Source organism: Myxocyprinus asiaticus, chromosome 21 (genome assembly GCF_019703515.2).
Source record: "Myxocyprinus asiaticus isolate MX2 ecotype Aquarium Trade chromosome 21, UBuf_Myxa_2, whole genome shotgun sequence".
In the NCBI taxonomy this organism is placed as follows: domain Eukaryota; kingdom Metazoa; phylum Chordata; class Actinopteri; order Cypriniformes; family Catostomidae; genus Myxocyprinus; species Myxocyprinus asiaticus.
The window spans coordinates 34,497,701-34,513,889 of NC_059364.1; the positions used below are offsets into that span (position 1 = coordinate 34,497,701).

The 16,189-nt window shown below is 37.8% G+C and overlaps 1 protein-coding gene across 5 annotated transcripts in view; it reads right to left on the reverse strand.

Moving 5' to 3' along the window:
* LOC127412086 (disks large homolog 5-like) overlaps positions 1-16,189 on the reverse strand; it is a 110,243-nt gene that overhangs the window by 66,445 nt on the left and 27,609 nt on the right. For 4 of the 5 annotated variants that reach the window (XM_051648137.1, XM_051648138.1, XM_051648136.1 and 1 more), the window contains one exon: positions 7,144-7,212. In XM_051648137.1, coding sequence (XP_051504097.1) covers positions 7,144-7,212 — 69 coding nt within the window. Of the gene's footprint in view, positions 1-7,143; positions 7,213-16,189 lie in introns of those variants that run through there. The other variant, XM_051648139.1, reaches the window with a different exon arrangement.

The window sequence follows — 16,189 nt, forward strand, 5'->3', positions numbered from 1 at the left end:
GATTATCTCCATTAAAGATAAAAGCAGGGCAGGGAAAATGTTAAGATGTCATTTCATTTTCTTTCTAGGGATTTATTAGAAGAGGGTTAACATGAGCTTTCATAATAAACAGCATCATGACCTTGCCATGAATACTTTTTTAATAGAATTTATTTCTTTGCTGGGTTTCCCCATCTCTTGACCTATGATTTTCCATGACTTTTCCAGTTGTTTATAATAAATCGCAACAGTGCCCGCCCACTTTTTCAACAGTGTCTGTTCCGGAAGTATTTCCATTCATTTTCCCATTGACTTTCCAAAAAATCCTTCATAAGAGTTCTAAACCATGAACCAAACCAACCAGTTCCAAGGTGAATCACAACACTATCAACTTTGATTTGAAGCAAAAAAAGTATTTGAAAATCAGATAAAAAGACAAAGGTACAACACTGTGTCCTTACTATCTTTTACAAGGACACAAAAAACAATCCCATGAAGCAATGCGAATTGCATAATCAGATAAAAAAAACTATGAAAATATTGATAAACTTTTAGGTTGTTGATTATAGACAGAAAAACAACATTTTATGTGTATTGCAAACTATTCAGAAATATAGTGATAAATAAGCAGTTTAAGGGTGAAGAAAGACTCTAATGCGTCGCTCAGAGTGGGTCATGAAAGTGTGTGGTCTTTTCCGAGCTTTATTCGCAGGCTTGCTTGGCCACGGTTCCCTGATTGGTGGATCTTTTACTGCTGTACCACGGATAGTGTACACTGAAAAAAAAAAAGGATTTGTTGGCTCAACAACAATGTATTGAGATAAATAGCTTTTTCTCAAAAAATTTCATATTTCCGACATTTTTGTTTTACTTAAATTTTTGTGGTGCACACATTCATGCATTTTAAGAAATATCATGAACTCAGAGTGATGCAAACAATGAACGTATAATTATGAGATGTGTCAACCAGGGACTAAAAACGGTTCAAGGAACGAAAACAAATGTAATTTTTAGCAGAACGTAACCGAAAACCGGAACAAAGTGATTTTCAATTGTTCCGGAGTGAAAACTTTATTTTTAAATGCTGGTAACTGGTTATAACCGGTTAATTTCGTTCATGTGCTTTGAACCTGAAGGAAACTGCTGCTTCACATTTCTTTGCCTACTTGGCCATTGTGGATGTTGCATTCTCTGAATGATACATATACATGCACAGCTAATCCAGGTACAAGGAAAACATTATTAGAGGTAAAAAGTACATTTCTCAGTTGTTTCCAAGTCTTATGAATTACTGTTAGAAATGACGAATTAAAACAGATTTGATGCTACCGGGTTTTGACTCAGAAGTAGATCTGTAAATAAAATTATACTTAACTGATAATTAATTGCTTATGATTTCTATGCTGATAAATCCACCACACAGGAAAAAATGTATTGCTTATTTTGGTGAGGCAAGTGGCTTACTTTGGGCTTGTTTTTCCAGACCAGGTTGTTTGTTTCTCATGTGAGATCTGACAACACTGCAATTGGTATTTCACCCACCCCTTAGTGCAGGGTACTGTCATTATAAAAAACATTATTAACCGTTCTTTTATTTTGTTTAACCGGTAACCTTTAGGAAAGGAGACTGCAGAACTTCTGAACCGGAACGAAAAAATCCAGTTTTTGCTCAGAATGAACTCAAATGAAAAACATTTCATTTTTAGCCCCTGGTGTCAGCTGTCAGTTAAAATTAAGCAAACCTTACTTAAATTTAACGTATTTTACTACAAACCACGTGATAAGCAAGAACAATCAAGAACGCCAATTTTGAGAAGCTCAGTGAGGACGGCAGAATCTTTTTCAGGTAAGCTGTCTTTAAATAAATTATATGAAATATTGGAATTTGTCTTTTGAACAAGAGTGTTTCATAAGCGTGTATATCGAGTTTGCATGTTGAAGTATTAAATAAGAGCAACAAGTTTGCACTTGTTTTTGAGTGTTTCCATGCATTATGTTTGCATGTGTTTAATAATGTGCATCATCTTTTCACATATGCACGAAAAGTTAATGTGTACATTCATCGACTCTGCAACTACGTTTTTCTTAAGTGTAGGGTATGTGCATGCACCGTGTTGACACGTAAGCCTGAGTATTTAACAGGTAGCATATGTGCATCCATCGAGTATTTTATAATTATATTGGCATCCTTTGAGTTGCATATATGCATGAGTATTTTAGAAATATGTGCGCATCCATCAAGTTTCAAGTATGCACGGAATTTTTCTAATTTCTTTTATTCTCATTTTCATCCATCACTTTTTACATGCACATACTATGCAAGTATGTTTTTCTTAAGTATAGGCTATGTGCATGCTCCATGTATTTCACAAGAATATGATCATCCATCGAGTGAGCGCACAAGTGTTTTCTAAGTATATGTGCATCCATGGGGTTGCTAGCACGCGTGTGAAACCGTGCATCGAGTTTCTCGTTTTCGTGAGCCATTTTCCCATATGCGTGAGTAGGCAAGACGGTTAGTTGTCTAACCCTTAGTTACTGTGATATACAGTTGCAATAAAAATTATTCAACCCCCCCTGACCAGCAATACATTCTGGTGATGTGAATTAAAACACATCAACTAAAACCTCAGTAAACAGTCAAAGTAAGTTTTTAATACACAAGTGATTTTGAGAACAAAGAGTTCAGTTTACCCAAATTTTAAAATAAAAAACAACTAATTCTCTCCACAAATGTCATGTCAAAAATATTCAACCCCCAAAGTCAATCATTTGTGGAGCATCCTTTATCCTTAATAACAGCAAATAAATGTTTCAGGTAAGTGTTCTCAGGCTTCGGACACTGCTGTATTAGAATTTTTATACATTTCTCATGAGCAAAAGCTTCCAGCTCATTGACATTCTTTGGTTTCTGTGCTGCCACTGCTTCCTTGAAATCCCAACAAAGGTTTGCAATGGGATTTTAATGATGGACTGAAAGTGCCATTTAAGGACATTCCACGACCTATCCCTGAACCAGATTTTGGACAACTTGGATGTATCCTTGGTGTTATTGTCTTGCTGGAAAGTCCAGTGATCAATGAGCTTCAATTTACACACTGAAGTCATCACATTTTTCATGCCAAAATGGCCTGATACCTGAAAGAATCCATGGTGTCAGTCACATAGTCAGGACAGCCGTTTCCTGCAGCCGCAAAACACCCCCATAACAGGACTGACCCACCTCCATGCTTGACTGTGGGGATGGTGTCGTTCTTGTCATCTTACTCCAGACGTACTGCTGACCCATGGATCTAAAACTCATTTTCAGTTTAATGTCATACGTCTATAAAACCTTCTTCCAGGACTCCACAGGTCTTTCCTAATTCTTTCCTATTACTTCTTGAATATTTAAGTCAACATTTCCAAAGTTTTGCTTTCTTCCACACCCCAAGAAGGTTGTTATACCATATTTAAAACATTTATGAATGGTGCTGCCAACTTTGTCTATTGGAAAATGAAGTGCCTTGGAAATGTACTTTTAGCCATGACCTTTCTTGTGTAATGAAATAATCTCCTCTATTAGCTTTTGAGACAGCTTATTTTTAATTGCATTTTTTTCACAGAAATACATTTATGCTAACAACACTCAACTTAAACTTTAAAACTTAAATAAATGCCATTGCAGATTGATGGCTTAATTTTGTTTTAAAACAATTACTTGTGTAGCCTTACATATTTAAGAAACAGCTACATGCAATAGGGGTTGAATAATTATGACATGGCTGTATTTTTAAAAAATCCTGCTATTTATAAATATTAGGTTATATATTCACACTATGACTTTGAATGTGTCACTCAACTGATATAGATGTAAGGTTTAAAAATTCTGGGTCATCAGAAAAACTTACCTTTGTAAATCCTTACTGTCTTGGGGGCGGGGGTTGAATAATTTTGATTGCAACTGTACTGTAGACAACATCCCCATGTGACATCTAGTCCTGGTCTCCTCTATTTCATTTTGTGTGTGTGTTTGTTTGTATGCAGTTGTTTAACACATGCAGTAAGTGCAATTTGATTTAAACCTTTCATGGGTTTTTCTCATTTTTTTCTCTTTTAACTTTATCAGCATGTGAATATCCATCTTTCCATATAGCAGCAAGACAAGTTGTGCAGCAACATTTGGAATCCTATAGGAGGACAGCATTCAGAGGTAATGATTCAAAATATATATTTTATTTTACAGTTACCTGTTAATTGTGTTCAGACATTGTCAGCTAATTTGACAGTCTGCTTTGAAGACAGTGGAAGAACATGGTTGTTCTGATTCTGTTTCCACCTCCACTGAAATGTTCTGCACTATGAAGCTTTTAATAAAGCTTGTAATTTCTCTGTTAGTTTGTTTTTCTTTCTGCTTTTAGTGCCCGTTGATTTGGATGGACAATGGTTGCAAACTGTAACCACTGCAAAACTGCATGGATGTTTGTTGGTGCCAGATGGGCTGGTTTGAGTATTTCTGTAACTGCTGATCTCCTGGGATTTTCATGCACAACAGTCAGTGCCATATTAAGAGGAATATTCTGGGTTATTTAGTGTCTATACTTTTGAAACCGTGTGTGTTTTAATGTTTTTTTAACAGGCACCGTTGACTTCCATTGTGCGTGCCTTACTGTAACCACAATGATTTAAATAAGGAACAAGTCAATTATATTCTGAGGTAATCAACATTGTCACAAATGCTGACTACCGGGCTTAACGTGTACTGAATCAAACATTCAAAGGATGTTCATGAGTAAATGTTTTGTGTTCTTAATGCTGGAGATACATTAATAATGTAAATAAGCTGTATTTGAAAAGCTTAAAAATGACTTGCCATTATTTGTTTAATCATATTGGTGTGACATACTTTAAGTAAAAGAAGTTGAATGGACACATATACACTGATCAGCCACAACATTAAAACCACCTGCCTAATATTGTGTGGATCCCCTCGTGCCGGCAAAACAGCAACAACTCATATAATAGGATTCTGAGATTATATTCTTCTCACCACAATTGTACAGAGTGGTTATCTGAGTTACCGTAGACTTTATCAGTTCGAACCAGTTTGGCCATTCACTGTTGACCTCTCTCATCAACAAGGCATTTCCATCCACAGAACTGCTGCTCACTGGATGTTTTTTGTTTTTGGCAAAAAATTCTAGAGACTGTTGTGCATGAAAATCCCAGGAGATCAGCAGTTACAGAAATACTCAAACCAGCCCATCTGGCACCAACAATTCCCATTGACCCTTAGGGTGTGTTCACACTTGGCAGATTTGGTTCGATTAAAACGATCTCTGGTGTGATTGCTCTGTTCGTGCGGTTCATTTGAACAAGTGTGAACACTGCCATCCGAACCTTGGTGTGCACCAAACAAGTGGACCGAGACCGCCTGAACAGTGGGTCTCGGTCCGCTTCAAAACAAACTCTGGTGCGGTTCGATTGATATACGAACGCAACATGGACCAAAGACGTCTAAACGGACCAAAAACAGGAAGTCATTTGCCTAATGCTGACCTCAAGCATACCGGGTTCTTCTCATCATAGGAGATATGTTGCCCATTACAGATCAGTACAGGCATCGGAACCACCGTCAGCCGTCCTTGCAGCATATCTTCGTTTGTGTGTGCAACGGAGGAATTCCTGGCGCTGTTTTGACTCCTTTACACATTTTTTTAGCTCTTCGTTTGTTCTCAGCTGGTAAAAATACCACCATATATACATATATAAATCTAACGAGCGCATTTCGCCCAGCAGCCAGCATTGTTTTGGATGTTTGGCAAGTTCCGTCGCAAAATATACATCATAAAAGCTGTCCAATCAGGTTGTGACTTTTCCTGATGCCTTTGTTTTGTATCTTTAAGTTCGGTGTTAAAAATGCCAGTGTGAACGCTAAGCGAACCAGGACTAAATGTATCATTTTCTTTTTTGGTCTGGACCAAGAGGACCAAGAGAACTGAACTACAAGTGTGAACAAACCCTTACACTGATGTGCAAGTTTGTCCAACTCGAAATTAAATAAGAACTGTTGAAGTCTCACAAGTCTGAAGAACAACATAAGGCTACAAAACACAGTGTAAACTCTCTGGAACTGTTACTGTTTATTTAATGATGACCTGTGTCTCTATTAAATCAAGCAGTGCAGTTACTGACTGGTTGTTCATATGACAATGTATAATTAAAGATACACAAGTTTTTTTGTAATAAGTGGAATTTTATAAAATAATAAATGAATTAATGAAATGTGCCATCACATATATTATTGGATTGTATTTATGTCTCTAAAAAGTCTGCAAACACACCTTTTACAAGAACTGTATTAAATTTATTTCTGATTTGTTATATCTGCTCTGTACAAATATGAAATTACCTCATTATTTGGTAACAGACAGCAGAGGGTAGTAAATGCAATAAGAATGGCATTTCTGGGGGCCTGGGTAGCTCAGCGAGTATTGACGGCAACTACCACCGCTGGAGTCATGAGTTCGAATCCAGGGTGTGCTGAGTGATTCCAGCCAGGTCTCCTAAGCAACCAAATTGGCCCGGTTGCTAGGGAGGGTAGAGTCACATGGGGTAACCTCCTAGTGGTCGCTATAATGTGTGGTACATGGTGAGTTGTGTGTGGATGCTGCAGAGAATAGCGTGGGGCTCCACATGCGCTACGTCTCCATGGTAATGCGCTCAACAAGCCACGTGATAAGATGCATGGATTGACGTCTCAGACGCGGAGGCAACTGAGATTTGTCCTCCGCCACCCGGATTGAGGCGAGTCACTTCGCCACCATGAGGACTTAGAGCGCATTGGGAATTGGGCATGCCAAATTGGGGAGAAAAGAAAAAAAAAGAAAGAAAGAATTGCTCATTTCTAATTAATTCTTTTAAAAAAAGTACTAAAAGAATTACTGGAACCGTTAAGGAACTGGAATCGTTAAGAGAAATCGGAAACGGAATCTTAAAATTCCTTACGATTCACAAACTTATGCACCACTGTGCACTACCCACCAGGCCATGTATCTAACTTTAGCAAATATTTAATACTTTCGTGTCAAGACACATCAGACTTGTCATAAACAGTCCTTAAGCAAAGATCCCTACTCCATATCAACCGGTGACAATGCTTGCAAGGTGTCGACTCTGACATACCGACACTGCTGAGGGAACTGCTGCTCTCAGAGTCTGATGGCATCGTGGAGAGAACGCTGTAGGTAGACCCTGCAGAGGAGAGAAAACACCATTAGTAACTCAACCCTGATGTTTACAGGTCTTTAAAATGCTCAACCCTGGCAGAAAGGCAGCATATTAGAAAATAGAGAGATCTGTAACTTTTTTCGAATTTATAAATAAACTGTAACTCCATACAGCACCACACCTAAACATTTATATAAATAAATCCCCAAAACTTTGAGATTTGAATCACAAAAAAATAGATAATTATGAACAAAAGACAACATACAACAAAACACAATAACACTTACTTTTATTGACCTTTTACTAGGCTCCATCCTGTTCACGTAGAAATTTTGTGGGCGGGGCTTAGCAAAGGGTCAATTAAGGGAAAAAAGTTGTATTCCAGAGTGCAAAAACTTCTGAATATACAAACAAGTATGAATAAAAGAGAAAGGGATAATTGAATCTTTGAGAATATTTGCAGCTCTTCCACTGCAGGGCTCCTCCTCTTAATGAGCAGAGTGTGAGGTGACAAGAACATGGTTCATTATCACAGGCTTCCAGCACACACACACTAAACCCCAGCCAAAGCAAATCACAGCCGCTGGATCTTCCTTCGCTCTCTTCTTACATTGGCCAACACACAATTCTGCATTCTAAGGAGCAACCTCAGCAGCTAAATTCAATGGTTCAATGGACATCTTTGAAATGAATCATGGCTTTCAAATGTACTACGAACAAAAGGTATCATGCAATGAGGGGATGAATTAGAATAGTGTTTCTCAACTGGTGACCAAGGGGCGACCCAAAACAGTACTAAAATAGCTTATCGTACAAAAGTACCAAAAAAGTCCTTCAAATCAAACCTAAAACATATTATATAAGAATTAGCCATATTATAAAGTGGCAGATGAATTTGCGGCAAAATACTGTAGAGTTTGACAACAAAAACAACAATAAATATGGGAAGTGATTTCTCCTGCCTTTAAAAAGTTGATACTATCCTATGAATGCAAGATTATTCTAACTATGGTTAGTTGTGTTTATTAGTGGGCTGTCACGATTATGACATTTGGCAGACGATTAATTGTCAAACAAATTATTGCGATTATAATGATTGTCTGTTTTAGGGCTTTCACGATTAAATGTTATATAAATTGTCATATTTCTTAAGTTGCACCTTAAGAAGTCATTTTTACATATTTAACTTCAAACATATAAATCAAATAATAAAATAGGGAAATTTGATTTCCATTTAAGGCTTTAAAAACTTATTTCATCATATATCAAATATCAAAGTATTTCTAAATACTTAAAATATGTCTCTTTTTGGTCACCTTTAGTTTTGGTCAATTTTACATTTACACTGTTGTTTTTGGAACACATTTTATACTATATATATTTTTTTAAACATACAATATAATTGTTTATATATTTTCATTATATTATATTATGTTATTATATTATGCAATAGTAAAATATTTCTGTCCTAATTTCTTCACGTTCACCCATTATTTTAATGGTCGGATTAAACCCACAAGCCCTTATTTCTTATGAAGCAAAACCTTTGAGATTTCGTTTCATAATTTTATCACTCCACAGAAATAGAATAAGCGTGTGCCTCCTCCTCTGTGTCACTGCGTTTCATTAACACTGCGTTTATGAACCTGTTACGACCAGGAACATTTGCTATTACATGATCATTTAAAGTGAAGCCGGAGCTCTTTGCGTTCACTATACAAGTTTATATTTGTTTGTTTATATTTCTGGGAGAGTTTGGCGCGAGCATCAGAGCACTTGAGAAGCGCTTCACGCACTCTTCCGGACAGGAGCTGCTCTGAGTTCAACTGAATGACAAACAAACGTGCCATTGATGAGGTTTATATATTTGCTTAAAATTCCCTTATTTGGGCCAGCTGCTAGGGACGGTACAGTCACATGGGGTAACCTCCTCGTGGTCGCTATAATGTGGTTTGCTCTCAGTGGGGCGCGTGGTGAGTTGTGCGTGGATGCCGCGGTGGATGGCATGAAGCCTCCACGTGCGCTAGGTCTCCGTGGTAACGCGCCCAACAAGCCACGTGATGAGATGCGTGGACTGACGGTCTCAGATGCGGAGGCAACTGAGATTCGTCCTCTGCCACCTGGATTGAGGCGAGTCACTATGCCACCACGAGGACTTAGAGTGCATTGGGAATTGGGCATTCCAAATTGGGGAGAAAAAGGGGAGAAAAAAAAAGTCCCTTATTTGAGCATTAAATTGTGATTGGAATTTAAAGTGCGCAATAATCGCGGTTATTTCAAATAACCACGGCTAGATCAAATAAAATAATCGCAACATGCATAGTTTATTATTTAATAATTTGTTTGAATTTAGCAATGTTTTTTTCCCCCTGCATTGTTTGTCCTCGTCTCTATCAGAACAATGGGTTGCGACCCGCCAGTAGAGAACCACTGGATTAGAATACATTCACATGAATACAGCTGGTGCTGTAATTAATTAATGCATTGATGATTGAATGACTTTAAAGAATAACAGACGTAACCAAAAAAGCCTAAAGGAAATGCTATAATGTAGTACATTAACTGGTCCTTACCACAACACTGTTTCAATCAATGAAAATTAGCATAGGTCAGATTCTTAGTGTAATTAGCCTAGTAGTACAGTTGGCAAGTCTCCTTAAGCAGAATCATGCATGAGAACGTAACATCACATAGCATCTGCAATTCTATAGAATACTGTATCGTATATTTTTGTGAATACTGTACTGTGATGATCCATTGTGCCTGGGTTTTTTATTATTATTATTATTATTCTGGAGGCTAGGTTGTTGCTTTAAAGTCAATATGAAACACAGTTCGCTACCTATTTGACTTTTTGTATTCTAACTTTTTTCTTGTTACAGTTGTGCTCAAAAGACTGCATACCCTGGCAGAAATAGTGACATTTGGGCATTGATTTTGAAAATATGACTGATCACGCAAAAAAAAACAACAAAAAAAAAAACTGTCTTTTATTTAAGGATAGTGATCATATGAAGCCATTTATTATCACATAGTTGTTTGACTCCTTTTTAAATCACAATGATAACAGAAATCACCCAAATGGCCCTGATCAAAAGTTTACATACCCTTGAATGTTTGGCCTTGTTACAGACACACAAGGTAACACACACAGGTTTAAATGGCAATTAAATGTTAATTTCCCACACCTGTGGCTTTTTAAATTGCAATTAGTGCCTGTGTATAAATAGTCAATGAGTTTGTTAGCTCTCACGTGGATGCACTGAGCAGGCTAGATACTGAGCCATGGGGAACAGAAAAGTACTGTCAAAAGAGCTGCATAACAAGGTAATGGAACTTTATACAAATGGAAAAGGATATAAAAAGATTACCAAAGCCTTACAAATGCCAGTCAGTACTGTTCAATCACTTATTAAGAAGTGGAAAATTCAGGGATCTCTTGATACCAAGCCAAGGTCAGGTAGACCAAGAAAGATTTCAGCCACAACTGCCAGAAGAATTGTTCAGGATACAAAGAAAAACCCACAGGTAACCTCAGGAGAAATACAGGCTGCTCTGGAAAAAGACGGTGTAGTTGTTTCAAGGAGCACAATACGACCATACTTGAACAAAAATGAGCTGCATGGTCGAGTTGCCAGAAAGAAGCCTTTACTGCACCAATGCCACAAAAAAGCCCGGTTACAATATGCCCGACAACACCTTGACATGCCTCACAGTTTCTGGCACACGGTAATTTGGAGTGACAAGATCAAAATAGAGCTTTATGGTCACAACCATAAGCGCTATGTTTGGAGAGGGGTCAACAAGGCCTATAGTGAAAAGAATACCATCCCCACTGTGAAGCATGGTGGTGGCTCACTGATGTTTGGGAATCTTGTGAAAATTGATGGCAAGATGAATGCAGCATGTTGTCAAAAAATACTGGCAGACAATTTGCATTCTTCTGCACGAAAGCTGCGCATGGGACGCTCTTGGACATTCCAGCACGACAATGACCCTAAGCACAAGGCCAAGTTGACCCTCCAGTGCTTACAGCAGAAAAAGGTGAAGGTTCTGGAGTGGCCATCACAGTCTCCTGACCTTAATATCATCGAGCCACTCTGGAGAGATCTCAAACGTGCAGTTCATGCAAGACGACCAAAGACTTTGCATGACCTGGAGGCATTTTGCCAAGACGAATGGGCAGCTATACCACCTACAAGAATTTGGGGCCGCATAGACAACTATTACAAAAGACTGCATGCTGTCACTGATGCTAAAGAGGGCAATACACAGTATTAAGAACTAAGGGTATGCAGATTTTGAACAGGGGTCATTTCATTTTTTTCATTGTTGCCATGTTTTGTTTTTGATTGTGCCATTCTGTCATAACCTACAGTTGAATATGAATCACATAAGAAATAAAAGAAATGTGTTTTGCCTACTCTCATGTTTTCTTTAAAAATGGTACATTTATTACCAATTCTCCAAGGGTATGCAAACTTTTGAGCACAACTGTAAATATCCTGTTTCACTCAGAAATATGCAGGAAGGGACTTGAAGAATTGGATTGTGAAAAGTGGACACTAAATACCAGAATGGAGCTGGATGGTTAGAGGGTTGGTGCTGACTAAGTAAGAGGGATTTGTGACGTCACCTGAAAAGGAGCATCATTTCAGAGGCAGAAGTAGTAAGTTATGAAATTTTATTTAAAAAAATTAGTATTTAAGTATATAAAAAAAATTAAAATCTTCAGAATAACGTGTACTGATGGAAAATGCATAATAAGACCAGGAACAAGTGTTTAGTAAACAGGGTAAAGACATTTTTATTTTCATGTTGATGTCAACATGGCATAGAAATACATCTAAAATTAACAGATTAACAGACTACTACCACTTTGTGTATAATAAAAAAAAAAAAAAAAAAAAAAACATTATGCAAAAATGTGCACAGAGGCATATATGGCAAAAGTCATGTTGGAGAAATTTTAAAACAATAGCATTAACCCTTCCGTGACTTCATGCAAGAGGTCAGAGATGTCGCTTTGCCGTGGGCATCTTTTGTGTTTGTTTGTTTCCTGCTCTGCACACACTTTGTCCAACAGTTGTTTCAGGCAACTATAGATGATCAAACCCCCAAAAACTCCCAGCATGAATTACAAATATGGGATGACATGCGCTGCTATAATTCAGATGAATTTTATATCCTGCTATACATCCACAAATTCAAAGGCAGAGAGTGAACAAGCACAGAGTGTCTTCCTGAAAAATGAACCAGTAAAAGTCTTCAACTGAGACAAAAGCTAAAGTCTGGAGCTTAATAATGGATGAACTCAAGAGCTTTTGTTCAAGCATTCATCCAAAAAACACATTTATCCTTGAGCTTTGACAACCCAGCACAATCTGTTTGTATGGGGATTGATCTTCAATCACATTTGGACCCTGTTAATCTATTCAAACATTATGTTTCTTAGAGTATAAAAATCTTGAGGTTTTTAAAGCGATAGTTCACCCAAAAGAGAAAAATATACAATCGCTTACACATCCTCATGTTGTTCTGAACACGTATGACTTAATTTCTTCTGTGGAAAACAAAGGATGTTAGACAGAATGTTCAGTCTCACTCACAATTTATTTCCATTGTAAGGAAAAAAGATGCAATGAATGTGAATCCATAGAAGAAAGAAAATACTCTAGGTTTGGAACACTACGAGGGTGAGTAAAATGATGACAGAATCTTCATTTTTGGGTGCACTATTCCTTTAACTTGTGTTATGGGTTTGTCCTGTTCATGAAGCTCAGCCAGCAGTGAGGGCTGCTACAGAATGAGTCTGATAAACCATTCTGTTTACCCATATTTCAGCTCTAAATCAAACTGACTTTGGCAGCGATCCTGCTTCTTCTGCAGGATCCACTGCTGTTTGATTAAATGTGGACTAAGCTCAGCCCTGAGATGCCCCAGTACAAGCTGAAAGACAGATAGCAATGCGCCTCAGGAGAAGACACATCACACAGCCTTTGTTCAGTCAGCTCAATGAGGCCGCATGGCAAGACTTTGGCACCTAGGGCAAGGTTCAGAGGAACCAAGCAATCAGGGCTCAGAGTTAGTCATATGACATGACAGTGTTTACAGTAAGCTTGGTAGAGGGTTGGGGAAGCTACTTAAAAAAAATGTAGCTTGTCAAGCCACAAACTACTCATTACTGAATAAAGCTGAGCGACATTAAAGCAACCATTTTCAAAAAGTAGTTAGCTATGCTACAAGCTAAAAGTAGCTAACTACTTTTCCTGTTTTCTCACCCCAAATCAATACAAAAAATATAAATATATTTTGCATGAAGAAAATGCAGCCTACATTTAGAAGCATTAAGATTTTTTGCTCTGTGATTTTATTTCAGGACACTTTAGCACATTTTATACCTCAATTCTCAAATACCTCAACATGTCCAGAGGTTTTACTTTTACTAATTGTTTGAGGATGATTCTCATTACCATAATAGTCATTTTTCTGCAATATCACATTAAAAAATGCTATTATACAATGAATTTTTTTTTTATAATTAAAATCACCAAAAATGAAAAGCAGTACCAAGAGAGTGCTTCTATGATGTATAAATACAATAATATGTCATAATTTTCACATTGCAGTAATGAGTATAATGCCATAAAGAATAATGTTACAATATAAAAAATATGACAAATATAATTTCTACATTTTTTCTTTCGATTTGAAAGTAAAATAGGCCCTGGACATTTTTTGACAGGTTTCGTAATACATCCCCTAAATATAATATATAGTTATAATGAATGAAATAACAACTATGAAAACCTCAATCAGGGTGACAGTATTACACTATTTCATTTTAGCCACCAATAAATAACAAAATAAATTTTTATATCACAGTCATAAAAGTGATGAACAGCAGCATTATATAAATATTAACTACATTATTTGTACAATTATTTAAAAAACATATTATATTGCTACAAAGTAAGTAAATTGCTATACTCAAATGAATCAGAGAATTTTTTAAAAGGTTAATTTAAATAAACTGCCCTAAAGAAACAATCCACTAAAATCCCTGCAGATACAAAAGCTGATTTAAACTGGTCACCCACATCCTGGACAAGCTGAAATTTTGGTACCGTGACAACACTAGTACACAGAGTAGTCTAGCAACCATGGATAGCATGTCCACATTAGCAATCACATTTCCTCAAAAAATACCAAATCAAACCAATTGTACATACAGTGCATAGTGAATAAGACATTTACTTATAACACACGTGAAGTGCTTTTACCTTGGGCTGCATCCGAAAACGTAGGCAGCTGACTTGCTACATTGCTGCCTAATCAGTTGATGGCATAACTGACATCTGTTTTGAATGAATGGAACTCTTAAGGAAACTGGTCTCCGAAGCAACTTATTTTCATCCTACCTCCATATACAGCCTCCGGAGGCAGCATTTTCCTGGTTTCGGATGCAGCCTTGAAGTTACACACGCGCTCATGCGGGACCAGCACGAGCCTCAATCTCCTGACAGTTTAAACGGCCTGGATCGCCTGCTTGGATTGACATGGACTGACCATTATGATTTGTGAATCAGATCAACTTTTGATCCTGATCCTTAGTTTTGATTCTGGCTGATAGAATATGCGCTTCAGAGGAAGATATTAGATGAGCGCTCGACGTAGGGTGACCAGATTCCTGCTTGTGGAAAGCGGGACAGCCCCCTCCCAACAAAAATGAAATTGACGTATCCTTACCTAGGCGCAGATCAATGTGAAGTAGAGGGTGCATCCGCATCTGTAACTGTTGTCACCTTGTATTTTTCCCTGGTAGCAATTTTTCTCAGTGTGCGCTTGTCTTTCAAGAGTTTATCGTAAAATGCAGAGCAGTCCAGTTCAGAAATAAGACATACGTAAAGCATTGCCAAACTCCACGACCTTGGCTAAGACTCCGAAGTTGATGGTCTTGCTCTCCAGCACACGAAAAACATCTGTCCATCTCTCAGACACAGCCGTCTTGTTCACGTTCCACTCAGTGATGCGACGAGTGACAGTGTTTTTCACGCAAGCCCACTCATTAAAGAGCGTGGTTTTGTCAAACAAACTGAGAGCAGGGATTCGAGTAGAAGTGTTCGAGGCTGCTCTGATTGTCTTTCCACTCAGGGATGTCTCTCAGTAGGGCCCACTCAAGTTTTTCTGTGTTCTCCAATGAGCGACTCCAATTTTGGAGGTAATCCACCGATGCTGAATAAAAGATTCTTACTGCACAAAACAAATCATCCACTCGCATGTCACCAGCTTCAACCAGGGCATCCAACTGCTTTTTAATGTCAGAGCGTATGAATGATTCCTCCAGCCTGGCCTGCAAGAGTCATGAATGTGCAAAGCCACTTCTGTGGCTGACATGTGGTCTTGCTCTACTATCTCCAATGCACTCCAGTTAAAAGTGGCTGTTTGCTTGAGTGCGAAGCCAATCCAAAGTTTAGTGCAAGGATTGTTGAAAATGTCTCTTAGAAACTTTGTCCATTTTTCTTGAGAAAGAAAGTATGCACGCAGACCATTGAAAATGTGTAGTATTCTTTCAAGAGCTGGACCAAGAGAGAGGAAACATGTGTTGCCATGCTGCAGTAATTTCTTATAGTCCAGCTGTACAAAAGCGAGTATGCTGCATATAACAGCTTCAGATTTTTGTTTCACCAGAACAGGTGAAAATTTCAGATCATACCATTTCTTGATCAATTTCACAGTGCAGTCAGCCAACTGAAAACTATGGCCGTGCACAACAGAATGATAAGCAAAAAGTCCTATGCTTCACATAAAAATCGCTAACACTTGATGTGGCACACTTTTAGCAGCATCCACTTGCTTTTTTGTATGAACATGCTGCGCAATGTCAGTGCGGCCTCCACAAATCTCACACCTCACTTTACTAGGCTCTCTCTGTAACTACTTTTTTTAAAATGTAAACTCTTTTTGAAGATCCTCATTAAATGTACATGCACGCTTCCTT